The sequence below is a fragment of the Micrasema longulum genome, unplaced genomic scaffold (genome assembly GCF_059751315.1).
Source record: "Micrasema longulum isolate JH-2025_06_02 unplaced genomic scaffold, ASM5975131v1 h1tg000486l, whole genome shotgun sequence".
In the NCBI taxonomy this organism is placed as follows: domain Eukaryota; kingdom Metazoa; phylum Arthropoda; class Insecta; order Trichoptera; family Brachycentridae; genus Micrasema; species Micrasema longulum.
Genome location: NW_028277683.1, coordinates 663,326 through 689,421, shown reverse-complemented (window position 1 = coordinate 689,421; position 26,096 = coordinate 663,326). Strand labels below are relative to the sequence as shown.

The window sequence follows — 26,096 nt, the reverse complement described above, 5'->3', positions numbered from 1 at the left end:
TCACGAATTTTTGTTATTATATTTTCATATTTGTAAAAATAAAATTAAGTGTTCAGTAGACTCAAATCAGTGTTTGATTTCTAATATTATAAGTTGAAATATGGAGTTCAACAAAATAAACACCAAATTAATCAATAACAAATTCATATGGACTTAGAGACCAAATTTCATAAACAGGACACAAATGTTTACCTATTTGGCTTGATCCACTCATCGATCCGTGCGCAACCCACCTCCGCTATCAATTTCTTAATAGCTATTGTACATTGTGAGTACTTAATAATTGTCCTTATGGACAATGGAAGTAGATTATACACTTTGACCAAGTAGTAGTAAGTTGTTTTTGCAGCATCAGGGTGGAGTATCTAGTAACTCTTAAATTTGTGTAATAAGTTATGGAAGGTAGAGAATAATGTTTGTCATCGGGTGGCTAGTGTCTCGGACTCACGGACTAAAGGTCTGTGGTTCGAATCCCACTCTACCCCAACTCGATTCCATTTTCTAATATTGAGCTATTTACAACACGTTGAATTTTCAACGCGCGGGCCATTTGGCCCACAAAATTAAATATTTGAGTAAATCATAAGAACGCAAATATTTCTTTTAAAAAAATGCCAAAATAAAATGTTTGTGTGCGTACAGTCATCATCATCATCATTCCTTTTCCGCACCTAATGGTGCATAGGGCACTGGATTGGTACATTAATCGCAGCATACCTCAATCTCCGACCAGGGACTATGAAATATTCTAGTGTGAACACACCATTTTAAATAAATATTTCATATCAACCATGTCGCGAATCGATCCCGAGACCTCTTGCGTGGTAGGCAAACGCACTGACCATTACACCACGAGGCCGACACCCATGCATACAGTAACAGAGCTTTTAAATAAGGTAAAGATTAATATTTACGAATATACCAGGAGCTAGTTCTGGAAGCGATTTTCTGATGAATGTCGATAAATCGAATGCGATGGTTTTTGAAAGAAATGAAAGTATGACTAATTATGTAAGGCTGAGACAAGCATTATCGACAAAATCAAGAAAGGAGCTCTGCGCTGGTTTGGACATGTAAAACAAATGGACAGCGAGAGAACGGCTAAGAATATTTACAATGCGAATGTTGATGGATGCAGAAATAGAGGAAGACCGAGAAAGACATGGCATGACCAAATCCAACAAATACTTAAAGATGGACATGTCAAAAGTCGGAATAATCGGCGCGCGTGCATGAGAAGATGTATGAATGTAGAGGAAGCGAGATCTGTGTGCAAAGATAGAGTTGTGGCGTTCTTTTCTTTCTGCCTACCCTTACGGGGACACGGCGTGATGGTTTGTTGTTGTTGAGCTAGTTCTGGAATATAATATTTCATTCTTTGATACACGACATTCTGGCATTGAATCATTGAACACCTTACTCACGGGTGACGAAACATTTACAATCTTATCTGTGTAGTATCCCAGAGATAGCGCAGGGAGTGTTCACAGATATCACAGTTATGTGCTTCAGTATCAAGAAGAGCAGGTGTCACAGGTGTGGAATTGCTTCTGGCCATCCTCAGAGCTGACCTCGACAAAGTTTCAGCTAAAACCGAAGAGGGAATCACTCCCAGAGAACAGTACGAAGTTATAGACGAAGATTTGTGAAACGCTACGACAAAATGGTTTCCGTTCAAACTATAGGATCGGTAGTGATCAAGATCCTAAAACTGGTGAGTACATTGATCTCAGTAACGTCGATTTGATCAGTCCATAAATTAAATTAAACAAGATAATGCTTTTCAAAGAGAATTACAATAGGTAAACGACAGTGCCGTGGTGAAATCAAACCAAGATATTAGACAGACAAAATCGAATTTTGTGATAGACAGAGTTGAATTAAAACATAACGCTATTATTTTAAGAAACAATAAAAAAGACAAATAAACGTCCTACGCATTAATTTATGTTGTTAGGTTATTGTAAACAAGATAATGCTTTTCAAAGAGAATTACAATAGGTAAACGACAGTGCCGTGGTGAAATCAAACCAAGATATTAGACAGACAAAAACGAATTTTGTGATAGACAGAGTTGAATTAAAACATAACGCTATTATTTTAAGAAACATAAAAAAAAGACAAATAAACGTCCTACGCATTAATTTATGTTGTTAGGTTATGTACGATCATAATTATCATTTTTTTAAATACAAAGATTTACTAACATTAACGGATAATTTTTTCATGGAACTTTGTCTTACTGTAAAATCAAGACCAGAATATTTTTGCGAAAAGGAAAATAGTCACGTCACAACGCTAGAAATAAAAGTAAAAATTCCATTAGCAAAAAAATCGTTTATGCATGGTCGAAAAATTTTATAGTAAAAAATATTTTTTATTAAAAAATAAATAAAGGGAAAACATTTTCGAGAAGGAAATATGGAAGTCTAGGCATTTACAGGGCTCATGACCTGTGTTTGGCTGGTTTAAGTGGCCACTTTACACCCTGTGTAACATTCACCATTCTGCCCATATTGAGGAAATGTGGATGTTCAAACATGGGCAGAATGGTGAATGTTACACAGGGTGTAAAGTGGCCACTTAAACCAGCTAATGACAGGTCATAAGCCCTGTAAATGCCTAGACTTCCATATTCCATTCTCAAAAATGTTTTCTCTCTATTTTGAAATAAATTTAAATATGAATAACTCCCTAGGGAGGAAATCCAGCCAGTCTGCAACCATTTGGACATACTCAAACATTGTTGAAAATAAGTTGTTTAATGTTAGAGTTAATGTTTCTATGCTCTATGTTTACGTTTATTTTTTGCAAGTTTATTGATATCATTAATTTTATCTTGCAAGATTATTCATATTATTATTATTTAATTATTTTTAAATATCATTAATACACAAAATTTATTTGTCAATTTTTAAAATATGTAAATGGCGGCTAGATTTCTTACCATCCATGCGCTCTGAAGCTGCAAGACGTGCTGAAATCTAGCTCATATCTGTTATAATTTTTAATTGATCTCAATTGGAAACGGGGAACTAGAATCCCAACCATCCATGCGCTCTGTAGCTGCAAGACGTGCTGGGATATTTATTTATTGTACAGCGCCCTTGAGGTGATCTTCATGGCGCTGTTTACTTATTTATTTGACAATTTGTATACATTTACAATTTATATACATATAAGGGCGGGCATATTGCCTTAAGGCAATTTCTTCCTACCTACCCAAACCGTTCAGTTTGAGAAAATTACAAATACATGGACATATGGAATCTTACAATTTTATACAAAAATTAAAAACAAAGATTAAGAAAATAAAAATATATAAAAAAAAATAATACTATACTATGAAGAGAGGAGAGGGGATGGGAAGGAAAGAAGAAGGATAAAGGAACAATTTAAATATATAGATAGTGACATTTCAACCTTGACTTAAATGTAAATAAAGAAGGGGCGTCTCTAACATTATTGGGTAGATTATTCCACAATCAAGTGGCTACTACTGTGAAAGAGGAGGCAAGAAAATTAGATAATAAATTATCCAACTATATATATATATATATATATACAATTACTATATTACAACACAGATGAAGAACATTTTAGAGAAGGTTATATAGAAGTCTAGGCATCTACAGGGCTTCCGACCTGTCATTGGCTGGTTTAAGTGGCCACTTTACGCACTGCGTTACATTCACCATTCTGCCCATATTTGAACATCTTTATTCCTTCGATTCTCTCATCTGTTGATGTTTGTGAAGGTAAAGCGCTGAAAACTTTATTTATGCGGGTGTTATTCATCTAATTGAATAATTTCACCTACTAACTAGGCAACGCCTGAAAATTTAATTTTTTAATTTCTATACTTCTTCATGGACCAGGTGGATTTATCAACAATATTTTGGGTTTGTCCAAATCCCGCATAAATAAAGGTTTCATGTCTTCATGTCATGTGAATGTTATACAGTTTGTAAAGTGGCCATTTAAACCAGCCAATGATAGGTCATAAGCCCTGTAGATGCCTAGACTTCTATATTACCTTCTCTAAAATTTTCTTCATCTCTGTTGTAATATGTCAATGTTAACAGCTCCCCAGGGAGTTGAATCCAGTCCTTGTCTGCAAAAATTTGGACATACTCAAACTATTGTTTAAAAATAAGTGTTCTATTTTATTTCTCACTTCTCCGGCTATCCCTATGCAAAAAATGATGTCAAGCGGTCGCTCCGTTGAGACGTAGACAAATACAAGGAAACACAGACAAATACAGTCCAGCATTAATAATAATATACGTATGGATGGATTATTAAGAATAACGTCGGCGTCGCTAAAGTTTAACATTGTGAGGCAAAAAATAACAAAATCGGTGAAGGTTCTATTCAAGTAACAAATAAATCCTAGCAAAGGAGTCTGGAACATCTTGAAACTCAACAAATCCATAGTAAAGGTTTCGTCAAATTTATGAACACATATTCTTCCATCTCCCCAACATACCAAACCTTTGACGTACTCATATGTTATATGCCGTGTAAGGTGTTGAGGGGCACTTTGTAATGAGTAATTGAATCGCCCTCCAGTAGTCAATAAAAGGCAGCTTCGAAGATGGTATTGTTTTATTTGGTTCACTTTTGAAGATAACAAGATGTGTCCAACTACACTCGTTGGGTTTACTGTACTTATAATTTAATAATATTAAAGTTTACATTTAATAATAAATTGTCGTAGTCACGACGTACTAAGTTAGGAATCTAATTTCAATGTGTCCTCCTGGAACCAATGTATTGGGTTATAAAGTGTACATTTTCAGTAAATGGAGGGGATTATAATAGGTTAATTTAAGAAAGGTTCAGTTTGGAGCATCGCAAGGTGCATCTAGATAGTCAATCCTTAAAAAGACAATATTGTCCCTTGGGACATCCGCCCCTTGCAGGTGAGAGCATTAAGATAGGTAAATTATTAGACGCGTATAGACTCTAGATATAAATCGTCAAATGAGTAGAGACTACGACTAATAAATAACCCTTGGCTAAAATAAAATGTCAAACAAAAGATCAAAAATAAAATAGTTACGATACCATATAAGTTATTAAGGTGGGAGATGGCAATTATCTAACAAGGGTTTGAGCTAGTTTTGAATATAACAAAAGGCAAAAGGTTAGCACTTAACACATACAACCCACAGCGAATCATAAAGGAATTTATCTAATAGGCGGTATCTTAAACACCGCAATGCACTTCTAAAAAAGTATTTCAGAAAGCTACAAACAATTCACATGAGTCATACGAATTTCTATGTACATTCCCATTGAAATAAATCTAGAAAGCCATTCTAGAAAGTCTGTTTTTGACCAAAAGTGAATATAAACAGGTTGCAAATTAGAGTATTTAGTGTAAGGCGCCGGCGTAAGGTATTGAATAAAGTTTGTCTACAAAGTTTTGAGTATGTCCGAATGCTTGCAGACTGGCTGGATTCTCTCCCTAATTTCGACATACTCAAAACATTGTTGAATTAACTACCTGGTAAAAGAAGAAGTATAAAAAATTGGAAAATGGTTTTCAGGCGTTGCCTAGTAGGTGAATTGGCTCAGCCGGATGAATTTCACTCACATGATAAAGGTTTCAGCTCTTTTACTTCACAAAAGTCAACGGATGGAAGAGTCGAAATGTGGAAGAATGGTGAATGTTACACAGTGTGTAAAATGGCCACTTAAACCAGCCAATGACAGGTCACAAGCCCTGTAAATGCCTAGACTTCTATATTACCTTCTCTAAAATGTTATTCATCTGTGTTGTAATACAGTTATTGTATAAATATAGTTGGATAATTTATTATCTCATTTTCTTGCCCCCTCTTTCACAGTGGTAGCCACTCGATTGTAGAATAATCTACCCACTAATGTTAGAGACGCCCCCTTCTTTATTTACATTTAAGTCAAGATTGAAATGTCACTATCTAAATATTTAAATTGTTCCTTTATCCTTCTTCTTTCCTTCCCATCTCCTCTCCTCTCTTCATAGTATAGTGTTAATTTATATTTTTTTATATATTTTAATTTTGTTAATCTTTTTTTAAATTTTTGTATAAAATTGTAAGATTCAGTTTTCCAATTAGCTACTGCACATTTAAATTAGAAATATACTGTAATTATTAGACAAATATACATTTGTTCAACCTAATCCATAATTTGAAAAAGGATGAATGCTGTCGAAATGCGATCTCTCGGGCGAATGTGTGGTAAAACTATGTACGATAGATGCACAAATGTTGAGATCCGTACATTATGTACGGCTGAGAAGCACTATCGACAAAATCAAGAAAGGAGCTCTGAGTTGGTTTAAACATGTAGAGCGAATGGACAACGAAAGAACTACTAAAAATATTTACAGTGTGAATGTTCATGGATGCAGAAACAAAGGAAGACATGGCATGACCAAATCCAACAAATATTTGAAGATGGAAATGTCAAAAGTAGTAATACTCGGCATGCGTGCAAGAGAAGATGTACGAATGTAGAGGAAGCTAGATATGTATGTAAATATAGAGTGATGTGGCGTTCTATCTTCTCTGTCTACCATTACGGGAAACGGCGTAATGGTTTCTTGTTGTTGTTGTTGTATTTTATTTATTTATTCATATTTTTTCCATTATAAACTATGATTAATGATAAAAATAATGTGACCTCACTGGCCGAGGACATTTAACAGTATACTTTTATAAAAATATTTTTACATTTGAGAATAAACAAAGAAGACTAACTTAATAAACGGAGATAGTTTATACAATGTTTAGACAGTTTTAAACACTACGTATTTATGTTTTTAATTAATTTATCTACATTTATATTATTTATATTACAAAACTCACAATAAAAGAACAAAAACCTAACATTAGCTATACACTGTGGAGCAGTTAATTCAATATTGGTTTGGGCGAATGAGACGATCCATTTTACTTCTACCTAGATCCATTGTTTTATAGCCTTTTTGAACATTTTCTCGTTACTAATTGTTTTAATAGAAAGTGGAAGTAGGTTATAGATTTAAATTGAATAAAACTCAAAATCCCTTTGTCCGAATTGTTCATAATGTTTGACGCATTGTTCGCAGTTCGTAAACATGGCCGTTTTTCGTAACCTGCTAGAATATTTTTATTGTTATTAGATTAGAAGTTCGTAATTTATGTCTGTGTTGCTTATACTATCGACTGCGCAAGGAGACCGATGCATAAGCTTTAATGAGTCAGACAATAACAGGGTAATATGGAAGTAATTAGTAATTACACAGGGGCATTGTACTCAAGAGCGTAATTTTATTAAGTACAATTTGCGTAATTTCGATGCTAAAACGGCGCACGTAGGTGCCCAATGATGAATCTAACAAATAATCAAAGACAATCAATAAACATTTAAAAGAAAATGAGCATTAAAAAAAATATGTACGGAACTACAATGGATACCATTTTCATTTTTCAGTAAACTCGTCCTAAAGATTTAAATCGCAATGCAATAAAAAGGAAAAATTATAACTTACAAATTACAACAGTAAAAATATGCTAAGCATTTGAGCGATCACAATAAACAATAATGAACATGTTTGATTATGTCCAAATGCTTGCAGACTGGCTGGATTTCCTCCCTAAATGTGGATGTTCAAACTTGGGCAGAATGGTGAATGTTACACAGTGTGTAAAGTGGCCACCTAAACCAGCCAACGACAGGTCATAAGCCCTGTAAATGCCTAGACTTCCATATTCCCTTCTCAAAAAATTTTCCCTCTCTGTTGAAATAAATTTAAATAATGAACATGCTTAAGTTATCTCAGTCATAAGTCAACGCGTGTGTAATCTCTAAGTCAACGCTCGTGTCGGTTTATTTTTTATTTTCCTCGTAAATAAAAACAGTTCACTGGCGAAAAATCGGCGTTTACTTTAAAAAATAATACAATAAATTGCATTTGCAAAATAGTAAGGAGTATCTAATACAAAAAAGTGAAAATTGAATTACAATTACTATGGCGACTGCTTTTCTTGACATTTGGCTTGCCAACCGCCGCGCCAGCTAAATGCAATAAATAGAATGATAAATAATAAATAAATAAAAATCGCAGTTTTGGAATATTTTCAATATTTACACCGGTGAAATAAAAATATGTGATTGCGCAGCAGGATTATGCGTCGCGAATCGTAAATATTTTGACATTCAATATTAGGTTCCATTGTGATCGCGAATACGATAAACAACCATGGTGAAAAATTGTTATCACGTCGCTTATTAGCACGTCGATAGTTATTTGTGATTGAGCTACAGGGATTGAGATCTTACAGAAGGGAATATGAAAGCCTAGCCATCTACAGAGCTTATGAACCGTCATTGGCTAGTTTGGTTGTCACTTTACGCACTGTGTGTCACCATTTCGCCTATGTTTGAACATCTACATTTCTTTAACTCTTCCATCTGTTGATTTTAGTGAAGTTAAAGAGCTGAAATCCCTGAAAGAGATTCATCTGATCGAATTACTTCACATACTTGTCACAGTTGTAATCTGTTTATATTAATGACTTCCTAGGGGCTGAACTCCGGTTTTTTCTCTGCAAAGATTTGGACAAACTCAAAATATTGTAATATCATTCATTTAAACTCAAAAAACAAGCAAAACATATTTAAATATTATGGCTTTTTAGGCTGTGCCCGTGTATACAGGGTGTTCTTTAAACCCTGTCACATCCGAAACCACGATGGTCAGTATGGGCAAGAAGACATATTAGCATATAACAAAAAAATATTTAGAACAATTTTTTTTTTTTAAATTAAATTTTAAAAAAAACAAATGGTTGCTTACTTGTGCGGGGAAGAAGTGAGGAGAGCGCGGTGCAGTATCAGATTCCCCTCTCCCCTCCTCGTTTCTCCCCTGCAGAAGTAAGCAGCCATTTGCTTTTCTTGATATTTTATTTTCTTAAATTTTATTAGTTCAAAAAAAATATTTTAATGTGCCAATATGTCTTCTTGCTCATACTGATCATCGTGGTTTCGGATGTGACAGGGTTTAATGAACACCCTGTATAATCACAATGTTTTTTACTATCATAATAATCAACAGCAAAAAAATATAAAGTAGTTTAAAATGAATAATAATTACATTTGATACAATATTCAAATTTAAAATAAAATAATCTCCCAAATAAAATTATGAAAACTATAATTAGTCTTATGATGACCGAGGAACAGAATTTCACTATTTCCGAGTCTACGTGAAGGAACATTAAGATATATTTGTATAATAACGATTTTAATGTGGTCTACAAAGTATCAATTAAAGTAGTGAACTCAGAGTAATAATGCGTACCTAGAGAGAAGTCCTAACACTATGTTTCATAGAACACAAGCGATGTTGGTCTGTTGGCTAGCAACCAATTGGTGGCCATTTTGTTTTATTTGACAACATAAACATAACGGTTCGATCGGATGCTTTTGTAGCTGTGTTTGGCTTTGTTTGTAAATAACTTGGATATTTACGTGATAATAAATAAAAATCGAGTATGGTGAATTGCAGTATGTTTGGTTGCGGTAGTAGGAGCGTCGAAGGTGTTAAAAGAGTCAGTTTTTACAGGTAATTGATTCCGAATATTTTCCCATGATTTACATTAATTTTTGGCATTTATTGTCCCGACACGTGTATTATGTTGCTTAAAAACTTTCCTTATATCAACATATTTACTTCAGATACTATTTTTTCTCAATTTGGAGGATAAATTTGTGAATTAAAGTATGTTTACTGTTGATAATGACAGTTGATTATGGGCAATATGTGAGGGCCACAGTTTTATCGAGTAGAGGTAGATTAAAATTTTGCTCGAAAATAGCAACGTTAACCTTGAAATCGCATCTAAAATGACGTGTCCAAATTTTAGGCCGCTACTACTCGCCATTTCGGAGATGTGACGGACAAACAAACAAACTCAACACAGCACTTCGGTTCAATGGAGTTGGGATTTATGTATCAATTAATATAACATAAATACATTGTGAATAAAATGAATAAATATATTTTTTTTAAAACACAAACATACATTTTCAGTTTTATAAAATAAATATAGGCGAATTATAGAAAAATAGATTGGAATAACCCTGCAATGATAAATACACAGCTAGATATTTAAAAGTAATTACAATGCAAATGGCAAATGAATATCCATTTGGCAATTCTCGACCTGAGTACGGCCCATTGTTTTGCTGCGAACTGTAGCTAACTTAATACCCAATAGTCATAGAATGGTTTTCCTACGTTTGGGCTCCTCTCTAGGTTACACATTATTCCTCTGAGGTAATGAATCACTTTAGTGGCAAACAGCGTTATTTCTGGTTGTATCAAAATCGCGAGTTAGAATTCACTGCAAAAGACTTATATGATATTATTTTTCAAGTGTGTTTATGGTTCATGATTTTTAACTGATGATAAGAATGTTAGATCATTCATGTTTTAGATAGTAGGCACTTCCTCGATAAATATGAATAACGCTTCGATACTGAGAAGTTAACAAGTGTTTTACGAAGTAACACGAACTTATTAGTCATTATGAGGTACTAGTCACTTATTAGGTACTCTCATTAAGTCAGTACCTTAAATTATTTAGACGGTGTGAAACAGTTTTGTTTTTAACTAAAACCAGAACCCGGACAACTGTTCCTGTCAGTTTCCGAGTACATGGCAACACTTAGGTAAAAATTGTTTGTGAGGTGCTTACTTCTAAAATTTTATGATAAATTAAGCGAGTTCAAAAGAACCCAGCAAAATATAAACACTCGTTCAGCAACACAAATTAACTGAATTGTCCCATTTGTATCAACGGCCTTTGGTAAAAAGCAATATAATGTAATTGCTCTAAAAATATTTAATGATTTATTGCCAAATATAAAAGACTCAAAATGTAAAACAAATGTTAAAATAAAAATAACTGCACATATAAATTGTGTAGCGAGAGATTTTTTTCAAAAATATATGTAGATCAAAAAACCTAGTACTTTATATAATTGGTACACATATTATTTATATTTTTATGTATTTCATTACTTTATATGTGTTTTTTATTATACATATATTTTACTATATTATTTTTGTTTAAGTAACATGTATTCTTGGCACATATATAGACTTTATAATAACGATTTTTAATTTCTAACATTTGATTAGCTAGGCATTTATAATTAAGTAGTTTTAGTTTTTTTTATGTTATTGTTTTATTAGTATAGGACTACTTGTGCTCTACAAGATAAAAAAATAGGCTTTACATGTTTTACATACATCTATACAAATAAAGACAGATATGTATTTTACACAGAAGTAGCAAAAAAATATATAAATGATTTTTAGAAGAATAAAAATATCATTTTTACATATTAGTATAAAAGTAGAAAGAATAGAAGTGCATTTTTAATTATGAAGACAGAAATGCATTTTACACAAAAAATGAGCAAAACAAAAACGAATTAAGAAGAGAAAGAAAAATAAAAATCATTACATATTAGTGGAAAATATATGGGGATACATAATAATACATACATATTTTGCAGTGGAGAACAGGAGTACATTTTTTTGTATAGGTTAAATTAAAATAATCTTAAAATTAAAAGAAGTTAGAAAAATATTAATTTAGAATGCAGATATAAGTTAATAAACGGTAAACAATTTAAATCAACATATTTAGGTTTTAGTATTATTTAGGTATTACAATTTGAAGATAGTAAATTGATACACCGCCTTTTAAAAATCAAGAGTGTTATATTAAATATATCTACGTAATTTGCGTATTCATTTGCAAATGTATGAATTCTCCTTATTGGCGAGTGTGCAGTGTGCACTGTAGTTTGTTGCAGATATTTTTTTTTTCTTTATTAGGGCCTACTACCAAAACTTGATAACATCGGCCAAAAACAAGTTACATTTATAAACATAAGAAAAACATAAACAGACAGAAATAACAATATACATACAAACAGAAGACAAGAAAAATATAAGTACAAGAATAACATCAAAATATCAATTGTAATAATAAACACATATCCAAACCAATAAAAATTTCAACATAAATTGAAATAGGCACTAACAGAAAAACCCACCAAAACCTGAGAGTGCCTATTTAACAGAAAATAGAAACTTACAGTAAAATTAGAAGGAAGATAGAACTTAATAACTAGAAAAATTACAACAAAATAATCAAAATATTAACAAATTTAATCTTATATTGATGATAAATTATAACTTTTAAAATTAAAAATTAAACGTCGGAAGTAATAATGACAAAATATTTTACATAAACCTAAAAATATAAGATAAATTTATTGTAAAAAAATAAAGAATTAATTTAAACATAATTATTTCAATGACACAATTATTACAAATCATAATAGGGAACAGTTTGAACTTAAAAAAATATAAACAGAATTGCTCAATAAACTATTTGTACAAGAAAAAAATTGAGATAAATGAATTGGAAAGGTTATAAAAAACATAAGTAAAATATCAAAAATTTTTTTCCTGTCAGTCATTAAAGAATATGTAAAAAAAATGTGATTAAGATCTCCAATGCCTCCACATTCGCAGGCATTGGAGTCTAAAATTTTAATTTTAAAAAGATGGGACGGAGCGCAACAGTGGCCAGATCTGATACGGCAAAAAGTTACAATCCTAGACCTATTGAGTTTACACGCGCTATTGTACCAAGGTTTGGAGGGAATATCAGGCTGGATATTACTATAAAAAATTCCCTTTGACAATTTAGAAAAATTCCACTCCACTTTCCAAGCATCGAAATTAACTACTCTAATCAAATTAGAAATATCTGAGAAATCCACCCGGTCGTATTTTAAATTACAAACTTCAGAGCCCCACCTTGCAAGAGAATCCGCTTTTTCATTGCCTGATATTCCAATGTGGCTTGGAATCCAGGCGAAAACAATAGTTTTGCCATTTACATAGAATAGTTGTAACAGTTCGGAACAATCAAATTTCGAATTTAATATTTTAAATAAAAATAACAAATCATTAAGTTTTCTTCTATTTTCTAATGTTTGTAAATTTAAATATTTATTTAAGTATGAGTAATTAATATCATCAACTGAAATACCTAATTTAAAATTAACGAAACGTAAAAACCGTTTAATATTTTAATTATTTTCTCTTGAGTGAAAGAAGAAAGGAGGGAAGGCTGATCTGGGGTTACTCCGTATGGATCCGCCGGCGAAAGGACTTTTTAGTCCAAGTAAACGCAAAAATCTTTTATTATTTCATCATTATTGTTTTTTTCTTACGTGTGGAATAATGCGTACCTTTGTACACTTTTTTCTTCTTCTTTTAAAATCGTATCTAATAATGTAAAGTAAACTATAATTGACCTATAATTTTGGTTTATTTGTAAATACGTAAATATTTTTTTTGTTATAATGGCTGTTAAATAGGTGCGAAGGTTTTTCAGGTTTCAAAAAACGTCTAATCAATATGTTACAATTCGTGAGTTATAATCTGTCTCTGTCCTGCTCAGTTAGTCGGGCGTACATTATGTTATATTTTATTTTTACGTGTGGAATGATGCGGAGTGGCTTTTTAAAGGTACACTATTTTTTTGTTATAATGGCTGTTGTTTTTTTAAAATAAATAAACGTCGTCTTATGAATTGGTGTACACTGTTATTAAACAGGAGCATGTGTACATATGTATGTAATACGTACATAATTTATTAAATAAGGAGCCCGTACATCCAGAGTTACATAATTAAGCTGATTAGCTGGCCGAAGTGAGGTCAAAAAAGTTAATTGTTCACATCTTTATGAACTCCATACAGTGAGCGAGAGTTACGTCTGTCTTGAGAAAACGAAGAGTTGTTTATAACATTTCGTGCTCAAGTGACAAAGTCCAGTGTTTTTTAATAATTTTTTTTTTGCCAAAAATAACTTTTTATTTATATGTATATTTTTATTTTGTTTTTCATAGAGTAATTCAATAAAATATACACATTATTACAATATTAATACATTAGAAAGAAGACAAAGTATTAAAATATATTTTGTCCCGATAAACAATTCAATAATAGTTTGTCATCGGGTGCTCAGACATTAATTTTAATTAATAATCAAATAAAAAGAGTACAGATGTAATACTGTATACGTATAAAATAATGAACATAAAATAAAATAAAATAATGTAATAATAACAGATAAAAATAGTTTAATGAAATGAGTAAGAAAATAGAGTAAAATAATACAATTAAAAAGAAAGAATAGAAATTTACTATAATATATTTTAAATATAAGAAAAAAAATAAACACATATATAAATAGTGTGTGCTCATAAATGTAATCAAAACAAGATAAAAAATAAAACAAAGGAAATCGAAATTTCGTATTAATAAAAATAAATAACAGCGAGAACGGCCGAGAAAAACTTCAAAAACAGCGCGGTCGATCTTAAAATGGCATTTTACATATTAGTTATAAATTTTACGTCTCTACGACTTACCGTTAAAAAAATGAGTAAAAATCTACTAGAGATCGGCTTCTCGTTGTAATGGTCAGCGCGTTTGCCTACCATGCAGGGGGTCTCGGGTTCGATTCCCGACATAGTATTTTTTTGGTATAAACTTTTATTTCGGAAGGTAAACATGAACAGAAAATATAAAAGGAAAAATAATGAAACCTGCTAAACCGCGGAACTTTAGGACATCCGATCAGGAGTCCATCACTCTACCACGGCACTGCGAGTCGGTTTTTTGTATCGTCGTAGGTCAATTAATTTCTACCCAATGTTTTCAAGTTACTGTAGTAAACTATTGATTTTCATTAATTCTGTCGTTGATAACGACTTACTAGGCGACTGATAAGATTCGCTTCGGAGAATACAGTGTTTGCTAGACAAAATCGATAAAAAATATAATAATTACAAAATAAAATAATAATAGATTATTTACTTAAAAATTAATTTAATCTCTTTGATGTTAATGTTCATAAGTTGTGTTCGTTTTTTTTTAAATTAAAAATGAGCGCCAAAAGTAAAACATATAGTAAAGGTTAAACGCCATTGAAAAGAAAAATTTTTGCTTTACAAGATATTGTGTATGCTTTTATGTTACATATATTTATGGATATACATAAATGAGGGTGTTTGAAGCAAACTTATAAATCTCTACCAAAAATGGAAAATTAGTTATTGATGCCAAAATAAACTATTTATTATTTATTTATTTGTAAATTTATTGCAAAAAAAATAATATACATATTTTATAACGAGGAATCTATAAAAAACCAATTAATGTAAAATGAAAATGGAGTGTTCGCTGTTTATAACAGTCTCAATCTAACAATGCACAGCCAATTCTAAGATGGAGATTTTCTATCTTTAGAGCATAAGTAGTCCTGTACTAATAAAACAATAACATAAAAAAATAAAAACTAAAATCACTTAATTATAAATGCCTAGCTTATCAAATGTAAGAAATTAATAATCGTTATTATACAAATATGAAGTATATATATGTGCTAAGAATACATGTAACTTAAACATAAATAATATAGTTTAATATATAATAAAACAAATATAAAGCAATGAAATACATAAAAATATAAATAATATGTGTACCAATTGTATAAAGTTGCTACATTACTACTATATGTGTTTAGTTACATAAAAACCTATGTAATATCGCGTAATTCAAAACTGTCTCTAAATCGTGCATAAACAGATTTCAATTATACTTGACACCGAAACTTAGCATTCTCCATTGAGTTGGTGAAGCATAATTACAAATTTTACATTTTTTAAAAAGTTTTTCGCAAATATCTGAGTAACTCTCTCAATGGATATTTTTAAGTTTGCTTCCAATACCCTCATATGTACACACTGGATGCAGCACTTAGCACCCGTCTTGTGGTCCATTCAACTTAAGTTCCGGAACTTAACTTGCAGCCCATAAATGTGGAGCAGCGTAAAAAGGCGCGACATACAGCTTTAAATTCACAGTAAACTAGCATGGACGGTTAGTCTTTTTTACTCTACTACGCGTTTAGTATGACAACGCGACGTGACAACGCTCAGTTTTCATAACATAATTTGAAACTGTCGTTCTATGAAGCATCATCTTTATTTAATTATCCCTCAGAGCATATATTTTACCATTTTCTAGTTGAACATGGTTACAAAATGGAGATATTTAGGAAAATAATAAGACACGTGATTCGAAAGAAAATTTTCTGCTCTTCAACATATTGTGTTTCCTTTTTACGTTACATATAAAAAAAAGAAATACTTGAGTTCTAATTATCGACTAAAATATTAAAATTTTCAGACCAATTCTATAAGTCGTCAATAACTTGTGCTTGAAAAATGGAAGTGGAGTTGTGGTAGAGTGGGATTTGACCCTGGGATCTTTGGTTCGTGAGTTCACAATACTACCACGGGGGACCACAACCCGGTTCAAATAAAATTTCATTTGATTACAAGCACTCAAAGGAGGAACGTTAAGTAGACAAAAGTATGCATTTTTGACACCGCCTTCTGTTCGCGAGAGTTGAGGAAATGTGGATGTTTAAACATGGGCAGAATGGTAAATGTTACACCGTGTGTAAAGTGGCCACTTAAACCAGCCAATGACAGGTCATAAGCTTTGTAAATGCCTAGACTTCCACATTCCCTTCTCAACAATGTTTTCCCTCTGTGTTGAAATAAATTTAAATATGAAAAACTCCCTAGGGAGGAAATCCAGCCAGTCTGCAAGCATTTGGACATACTCAAACATTGTTAAATTTAGGTGAACTAATTTAACACGTGTGTGTCATCGATTATTGTTATTATACGGATTGTGCTTTACCTTATGTTGTTGTGAAATATACATGTACGTATTCAGTAAAAAAAATGTTTCTCCCTTATTTTTAACCCCTTAAGACGCCACTAATGGCCACACAGATAGTGTCTCAAATATAAATTTTATTTTATTAAAAGTGAGTAAGTACTGCGTGCTTACCTATTACGGTTTGATAAAATAATAACTAAGTAGAAGAAGATACTTAAACTTATCTTTAGAATGCAGTAACAACTCATACAACATTAGTTCAAATTAGAGTTAACTGTAGAATGCGGGCTACAGTAATCTCACGTGAAATTCGAGCCAGACTAATTCAATAAAGCACATGAATGTTGAAGAAGTTAATTCATAGTTTCCTGACTTCACAACGTGGGTGACGAGGATGCTAATTTTGTTAGGAATCCAATTACACTAATTAAATGATTTCATTATTCCGTAATTGGGGTAATTTCTATGAACTAATGATGTGGAATGGTCATAAAAAATTATGATGTTTGAAAAGGGAAATATATGCTACGAATACCGATAAAAATATAAGAAATTATTATGATAAAATTATAAATAAACTTATCAATGAAACATCTTGGTTTAGTTTTTGATGTCTTGAAGATGCCTTCTTAGGCGAAAGAGCTCGTTGGTCAAAATAATAAAAAGTAAAACTAAACCAAGAAGATTCATTGATAAGTTTATTTATAATTTTATCATAATCATTAACTATGGAGTTTTATCAAGAAATATCAACAAAAAACATCAATATTATATATGAAATGGATTAAGAATAAATAATTGTGTTTTCAAAATCAATATGGATATTGTGGAGAAATGTTTTCATATATAAATGTGAAAAATAAATTTGATAAAATACGTTGCTAGAAAAACGCGACATATTTGGCCTTGGCAGCTGTGACGTCAAGATTCGTGACAATGTTCGAAACAAATTTGAATGGGAAGAACAAATAAACATGAATCGTGACGTATTAGGAGCGTGGCCAATGCAATGACCGTTTTTGCGGAATTCAAATTACAAATTTAAGAATATTTTTTATGCTACTAATAATTAGCAAAAAATTTTTTTTATAGGACATTAATTTCATAGACTTTAAAAATGTAATCAAATTACGAAGCTTGGTGAGATTTAAAGACAAAATACAAACAAACAAACCCATCATGCCGTTTCGTCGTAGGGATAGGCAGAGAGGATAGAACGCCACGTCACTCTATATTTGCACACATACCTCGCTATCTCTACATTCATACATTTTCTCATTCTTTTAGCCGCTCCTTCGCTGTCCATTTACTCTACATGTCCAAACCAACGTCAAATTCAATACAAACATTAAACAAAATTAAAATATTTAATTTTTGTATTTGAAGGCTTTATTTTTCCTTTATTTTTTAAGATAATGATGCATTACAAAATTGGATTCTCACAGTAAAGCAACAAATAAAATGCAATGTTGCAATTTTCATCGATAAAATAATTAAGGAGCTAAATCAAATAAAGAATTTAATAAAATTTAAGCGATGCCTTACAAATAAACCTAAGGATAACTTAGATTAGAAAAAAACAGTCTCAAAATTTATTGTACCAGGACTAAAAAAATCGTTTATTTTTTACCATATTTTCATTGTAACAGGAGCGAGTGAGGTTTTCGATAAAGGAAGCAGTTATTTGGTACTAGGTACATAGGTCATATAAGTACCATCTAACAATACAGTAATTCGAGTTGAGTGTTTTAAAATAATTTTAAATAATCAATTTTATGCCACAATTTCATCATAAAAGAGTTATATTTCATAATTTAATGTTATAGTACCGTCGTGTCTACCGATTGTGTTGCTAAATTTGTTATAAAACCGTCACAATGCATGAAAAATAAACATGGATTGGTTTGTTAAAATTGCTTCCACATAGGTACTAACGATCTCAATTTGCGCAAGCGCGGACTTGTGAATTCAACACTGGGCGATCACCTTAAAGGAACCAAAAGACTAACGCAGTTTCATATTCCAGAATTAGATGGAGCGTAAGTGTATTTTACCTCAGTCCGCGCATAACTGCACAGTCGAAAGGTAACATCAAGCACCTGAACATAAAAATAACAAACAAAGAAAAGCACTTGATTTACAAGAAATAGCTAACTTCAGAAAAATCCAACCCCCCTTTGGAAAATAGATTTTGTCCTTGAAAGTTTAATTCATTATTTCAAAATATTCAACATTCTCGGTGAGATAAAGGATAAATGATTGGTGAACAAGAAAGTCCCCAGGTAGTAATTCCGTATCTTATTATAGATTAAATCAATCAATTGTTGATTATTTCAGGTGCTGAATTTGATCATCCTTATCCTGTACAGAACTGGATATTCTGGTCAGTTCCTCGGAGTCGGTGGAACATGGAACCTCAATGAAGAGAAGAATCCTGATGCAGAGATTGTCGCCTCAGGAGTATTCGTTGGGTATTTCATCTACACGGCCGTGCAAATGGTTGGATTCTGTTTTGGAACAACGGAGCATAAAAAGTAAGTGCAAAGCATTGCACCAAAGGAATTGAAAATTTTATCGGTATATTATTTATTTTCTCTGTGAGCCGACTGATTCTGTGTATCCTCCCAAAACAGGTTTGCGTTCCGTAGGTCTGACACAAATTACTGACAAACAGTCAGCAATAGATGATGTCCAAAAGTGGTTAAGATATTTCAAGAAGCATCCGCTCCATATGGCCCAGCCAACCATATCGCCTTCGCTTGACAGTAGTTGTAACCTATTTCGCCATTCCTCATCAAATCGAACTCTAGAAAATAACAAACGTTTATCTTTTAGATTTTCCATTATCTATTTCACGGAACGTTGGACGAGTGTTTTCGACTCGAGAGCTACTCTTAGGTAAAATCCGTAAAAAGGGAACGGAGTGGGGATAAAGCGGACAAAAGCTAGTTAAGTGGTTGAAATGCTACTGATTCCTGGCAAAATCGACGTCGGTTTAAAACTGCAATATTTCACCGTCTTTAGACTGGTATCTGAAATGTACGACTGATCACCTTTCTTTATGTAACAGATGATCATGGTATGCTGCATTTTGTATCCTGTTGTAGTGCACCATTGGTTACATGTAGGGAGGCGAAGATGATGATAATTTTCTAAATATTATAAAAAATATAGATTTCAACATGCTAATTTATTAATACAAATTATTTATAATTATGACATTAATGCAGAAATAGAGAAAGACAGAGTCCGATCTGTATGTTGTACACTGTACGTGATAAAATAACTAAATGTTTTTATAATTATGATATTAATGCAGAGGAATAAAAAGAGGACCGAAAAAAACATGGCATGACCAAATCCAACAAATATTTGAAGATAGACATGTAAAAAGTCGGAATAATCGGCGCGCGTCAATGAGAAAATGTATGAATGTGGAAGAAGCGAGATCTGTACGCAAAGATAGAGTGTTGTGGCGTTCTATCCTCTCTGCCTACCCTTACGAGGAAACGGCGTGATGGTTTGTTGTTGTTGTATATTAATATCAACAAACAAAAGAATATTTGAGCATAATGTGTAAATTGAATAATAAGGGGTATAGATTATTTCCCTGGGGTACCCCGAAACGACACGCCATACATTTTAATGACATCTCAGTTCCAAAATCGCTAGAATTGAATCGATCCTGTTCAACATTATTCTGATTGAATGAAAGACCGGAATAATTATTTTCTCAATTTGCAGACAGCTGACGGATGTGATAATGAACTTTGTGGGAGTATTCATGTGGATTGCAGTAGGCGGTACAGCACTGCACTACTGGCATGGGTACCAGGGAGAACAGCATTACAAGCACGTGTACACAGAACGTCAGGTAAGAAACGTTCAAAATATTGTTGGATGATTATGCAACATATCTAAGAGAATGAACCTTTCTGCAACCCCTAGATGTAGGCTCCGCAGTGCAAATTATGAAACACCTATACACATTATATTTGAACGTGATGGTTTAAATCACAAAAGAAGCCACGCCCTCGGGGGACCACCGGTTAAACCTGTAGCTCAATAACAAAGAACTGTCGACGTGATAACAATTTCTCACCCTGGTTGTATATCGTATCCGCGATCACAGTGGAATATTCGTGAACACCTAATATTAAATAATATTGAGGTTTTTGTTGATGTTTCTTGATAAAACTCCATAGTTAATGATTTTGATATAATTATAAATAAAGTTATCCATGAAACTTCTTGGTTTAGTTTAGAAATATTTCGTCATTCATCTTTGAGTATGTAAACTTAATCGTAATTATTAATCGTATCTGCGATCACAATGGAACACCCGTGAACCTAATATTAAATAATATTGATGTTTTTTGTTGATATTTCTTGATAAAACTCCATAGTTTATCATTTTGATAAAATTAAAAATAATTTTTTTAATGATTATCAATTTTAGTTTAGTTTAAAAATATTTCGTCATTCATCTATAGGTATGTAAACTTCCCTGTCAAAAAATCAAAGTATTGCGCTAACTTTATCTGTTAAAATGTGTATTTCCTACTCTGTCGTTTTCGCCATGTGTCCTTTTCCCACCTTTTAAATAATAAATACTTAATCCCAATTTCAGTCCGAAAACTCCCAAAAATGAACTGTTTAGCAAACTAGTTGTAAATATTTATGTTTTCTGTTCTCTGTTAAAATACTTATTTGATCTTCTTATCTCCAAAATAAGTTAAAAATGGTATAAAAGCTGTAAACGTTATAAACAATTCACCAGTCTTGAAGATGCCTACTTAGGCGAAAGCGCTCGTTGGTCAAAATAATAAAAAAAGTAAAACAAGAAGTTTCATTAGTAACTTTATTTATAATTTTATCAAAATCATTACCTAATATTAAATGCCGAAATATTTACGTTTCGCGACAAACAATCCTGCTGCGCAATAACATATTTGAATTTCACCGGTGTAAATATGGAAAATATTCCCAAACTGCTATGTTTATTGATTTATTTATTATTTATCATGCTATTCATTGCATTTAGCCGGCGCGGCGGTTGGCAAGTCAAGAAAAGCAGTCGCCATTGTAATTGTAATTTAATTTTCACTTTTTTGTGTTAGATACTCCTTGTATATTGTATTATTTTTATAGCAAACGCCGATTTTTCGCCAATGAACTGTATTTATTTACGAGGAAAACAAAAAACAAACCGACACGAGCGTAGACTTAGATATTACACTCTCGTTGACTTATGACTGCGATAACTTATTAATTCATTCATTCATTTTCATTGTGATCGCTCATATGTTTAGCATGTATTTAAGCACGTCGATAGTTATTTGTGATCGAGTTACTAAGGATGTAAGGGTGCTAACCTTTTACCTAATAGGGTCGTTTCAAGTTGTAAAAATATTTTTATTTTTGAATAAGCAAAAAATACAATGATAACAGCATCGATATTTTTATCGTGCGACGTCAAATAAATTTTCTACACGGGTTAAAATATGCATATTTTGAATTACCCGGAAACGAGACGTTTCGCGCCCTGTGGGAAAAACGGCACGAATGACATTTTAGCGCCAAACTTGTTTATCAGAAGCGCAGTCGGCGGTCATAACGCGTGACGTCAAAATGACGTAATGCCAACTGCGAGTCGTTTTGTATATGCTCATTTTCAAACCCGAAAATTATAAATAACATGTTTTTAATACAATATTTGAGTTGGTCCAAATGTTCGTGGACAAAAGACTGGATTTCACCCCCTCGGGAGTCATTAAGATTAACAAATTACAACAGGGATGGAGAATACCTTAAATAATGGAATATGGAAGTCTAGGCATTTATAGGGCTTATGACTTGTCATTGGCTGGTTTAAATGGCCACTTTACACACTGTGTAACATTCACCATTTTGCCTATGTTTGAACATCCATATTTCTTCAATTCTTCCATTTGTTGATTTTAGTGAAGTTAAAGAGCTAAAACCTTTATTGTTGTGAAGAGATTCATCATAGGAAACCAACTGGTCCAAGAAGAAGTTTAAAAATTGGAAAATTGTTTTTAGGCGTTGCCTAGTATGTGAAATAATTCAGTCAGACCTGTCTGCCCTGGATAAGCCCTGGCTTATCACCTGTCATTGGCTAGTTTAAGTGACCACTTTACACACTGTGTAACATTCATCATTCTGCCTACGTTTGAACATAAAATTTTATATGATATCTTTCAGTTTTTACACTTATTATTGGACTAGTTGATTCAATCACAATATTTAAGGTTTGCCCAAATTTTTGTAGACAAGGACTGAATTGAACTCCCTTGGAGTAAAAAATATTTGTTTTCAGGCGTTGCGTAGTGTGTAGGTGATATAATTCAGGCAGACGAATTTCACCTGCATCAATAAAGGTTTCGGCTCTTTAACTTCAAAATTATCAACAGATCGAAGAATTTAAGGAATATGGAGGTTCAAACGTAAGCAGAATGGTTAATGTCACACAGTTTGTAAAGTGGCCACTTAAACCATCCAAAGACATGTCATAAGCTCTATAAATACCGAGACATCCATATTCCCGTCTTTGAAAATCTCGGTTGCAATATATTAATATTATTAACTCCCGGGGGGTTGAATCCAGACCTTTTCTACAAAAATTTGGACAAACTCAAAAAATTGTTGTTTTTAATCCTTGACAAAGAAACAATCGTGTTACGAAACCAGTCGTCAAGTGATTTTACACAAAGTTAGTAATTAAAAAAAAAATTTATCATGTTGAATCACATCCAGTCCTTGATTACAAACATTTAAAAAAACGGTCAGCCTCGTGGTGTAGTGGTCAGTGCATTTTTCCTACCATGCAAAAAGTCTCGAGTTCGATTCCCGACACGGTTGAAATGGATATTTATAAAAACAAGTGTTTTTGCACTGGAATATTTCATGCTCCCTGGACTGGTACCTGAAACGTAAGACTGAACATGATAATTTCATTGAACAAAAATGACCAAGATACGCTGCGATTTGTGTACCAATTCAGTGCCCTATGCATTATTAGATGCTGAGAGGGAATGATGATGAAAAAAAAGATTATAAAACAAATTGGTCCAAGAAGAAGTATGAATATTGAAAGTTCAGTCAGAAAAACTCAAAGTAATAATTCGCTACATATTTTTAACCTAAGGCAGTGTTTCTTAACCGTATTGAAAGAATCGCCCCGCACACTAAAAAGCATTATAATCAAATTGATTGAACACTATTTTGGCTTCGCAGTCATTTTGTAAGTCAATAAACTGCTCTTTTAAATTTGAACTAACACTTTCTACGTCTGATAAAAATGGATTACCAGTCTTGGACGGTACAAAACATTCACTCATGGGTGATATTTTGAACTTTTTTTGAATGGGCCTATATTTTATATGAAAAACAAGTTATTGATTGAACAATGCCCACGCGATCTTTTGCAGCATCCCATATTGCTAAAAATTTAAAAACGCCCTGCCAGAACTTCAAAACGCCCACACTGGCGCCCCGGTTAAGAATCACTGCTCTAAGGGTCATATCAGCCGCATAAAAAAAAAGAGATTAGGCTGAATTATTTAACCTACTAGGCAACGCCTGAAAATACGTTCATTGGTAGTTATATTTATGCCATTTATTCTATTTTTATCTCCAGGTTGGTCTAGCTCTGGGTTCTCTGTGCGTCTTCCAAGGTGCCCTATACCTCCTGGACACTGTCCTTTCTCTCATTCACTTCTCCAAGGAAATGTGATGATGTGGAGCAGTTAGAGAGACGGAGAATGACATCATGTTCATCATTATCACTGTGAATTAGTCGACGCCCCAACAAACGATAAGACTAAGCCACGTTGCATAATCATTTTTAATTTTAGGAATAAAAATTTTGTCTTTTAGAGTCTTCATTTTTTTTTAGTTTATTTAAATAATTTTTCATCTGTTTCCGAAATCTTTTTCACATTTTCAATACTGTTAGTCAACAGTTTTTACATTATTAAAAAAATGTGTATTTTATCTATCTTATCAAGGAAAGATTAAAAAAAAAATGATATAGCAAATTCATTATTTTTAATACCTAGAACATATTATGCCAATATATAAGATTGATTTTTTTATGATCATTACATGTGTACAAATAATTTTAAGGAATAATGAAGACATTTTGAATATACTAGTAGGCATATTATTTTTCTGAATATCCTAGAAGTTAGGTTTTTAAAATTCAGAATAACAGTTCAAAATACTGTCAGTCTAGAGATGCATTTTTACATTTACATACATTAATGTTTTATACAAGATGATTTACTTTAGCTACATATATATATATGGAATAATAAAAACTTTCGAAAACTTAAAAAGCTTTGATTATTAAATATACCATAATATTATTCATTTTGAATTCGAGTTTTGAGTAATTCATCCTTTTGCTAACTAACACCAATTTGAAGAATATCAAAAACTCAAATCTGTCACAATTCCCAAAAAATTGTGAAAAGGAAAAAAAATATTTATTTATTTAAACATTTTATATACATGTAGGGTTTATAGTCCATAATCGATGACACAGGCGTGTTAAAACGTTTCAGCTGAAACAGTGTGATGACCGAAAAAAGCAGTGTCATCATTTTCTGTAGAATTCAATATCACATTTAATGCAGCTCTATCAGTATTGGACATGAAATCGAGATCATCGTTCTGCAGTACATTCACATCGTCCCTACCATGAAGAAACGAACAACAAAGGAACGTCGCCTATAAATAGACTATAGGGCGTGGTCGCCAGTCAGTCAGCCCAACAAGTTCAGTTCGGTCAGTCAGTCCAGCTCTACGAAGTTACTCAGCTCCAGCATGTACGTAGTTCCAGCATACAGTTTATATATATTTGCATAAGAGCGAGCATATTGCCTTAAGGCAATTTCTTCATACCTACGCATACCGTTCAATTTAAGAAAATCTGTGCTATATGGACATATTGTAGGTATAAAACAAAGCATTAATGTATGTACTTATATATTTTTTCAATAAATCGAAATTGACTAAATATCTACACAATACTGTGAAAAGAGGAGAGGGTAAAGAGAGAAGGGAAGAGAGCGGAGAAAAGAAAAACTCAAATATTCAGGAAGTGACGTTTCATACGATATTTGAATGTAAATAAATCGATGTTTTTGATATCTAGCAACTAATTTTTTTACGTCAGATAAAATGAGCCCCAATAAGCATTATACAGAAACAGGACTAAATATTTTCTTTAAAGTAGTACTT

The 26,096-nt window shown here is 32.3% G+C and overlaps 2 protein-coding genes across 2 annotated transcripts in view; one reads left to right on the top strand and one right to left on the bottom strand.

Annotated features, from left to right (window-relative positions):
* Window positions 1–26,096, bottom strand: part of Adsl (adenylosuccinate lyase) — a 138,673-nt gene that overhangs the window by 8,719 nt on the left and 103,858 nt on the right. The window lies entirely within an intron of this gene.
* On the top strand, window positions 1,487–25,189 carry Ssk (smooth septate junction protein snakeskin). Its single transcript, XM_088227045.1, has 4 exons — window positions 1,487–1,714; window positions 19,167–19,363; window positions 20,574–20,703; window positions 24,490–25,189. The coding sequence occupies exons 1-4, from the start codon at window positions 1,664–1,666 to the stop codon at window positions 24,583–24,585; spliced, it is 474 nt and encodes a 157-aa protein (XP_088083171.1). The 5' UTR covers window positions 1,487–1,663; the 3' UTR covers window positions 24,586–25,189.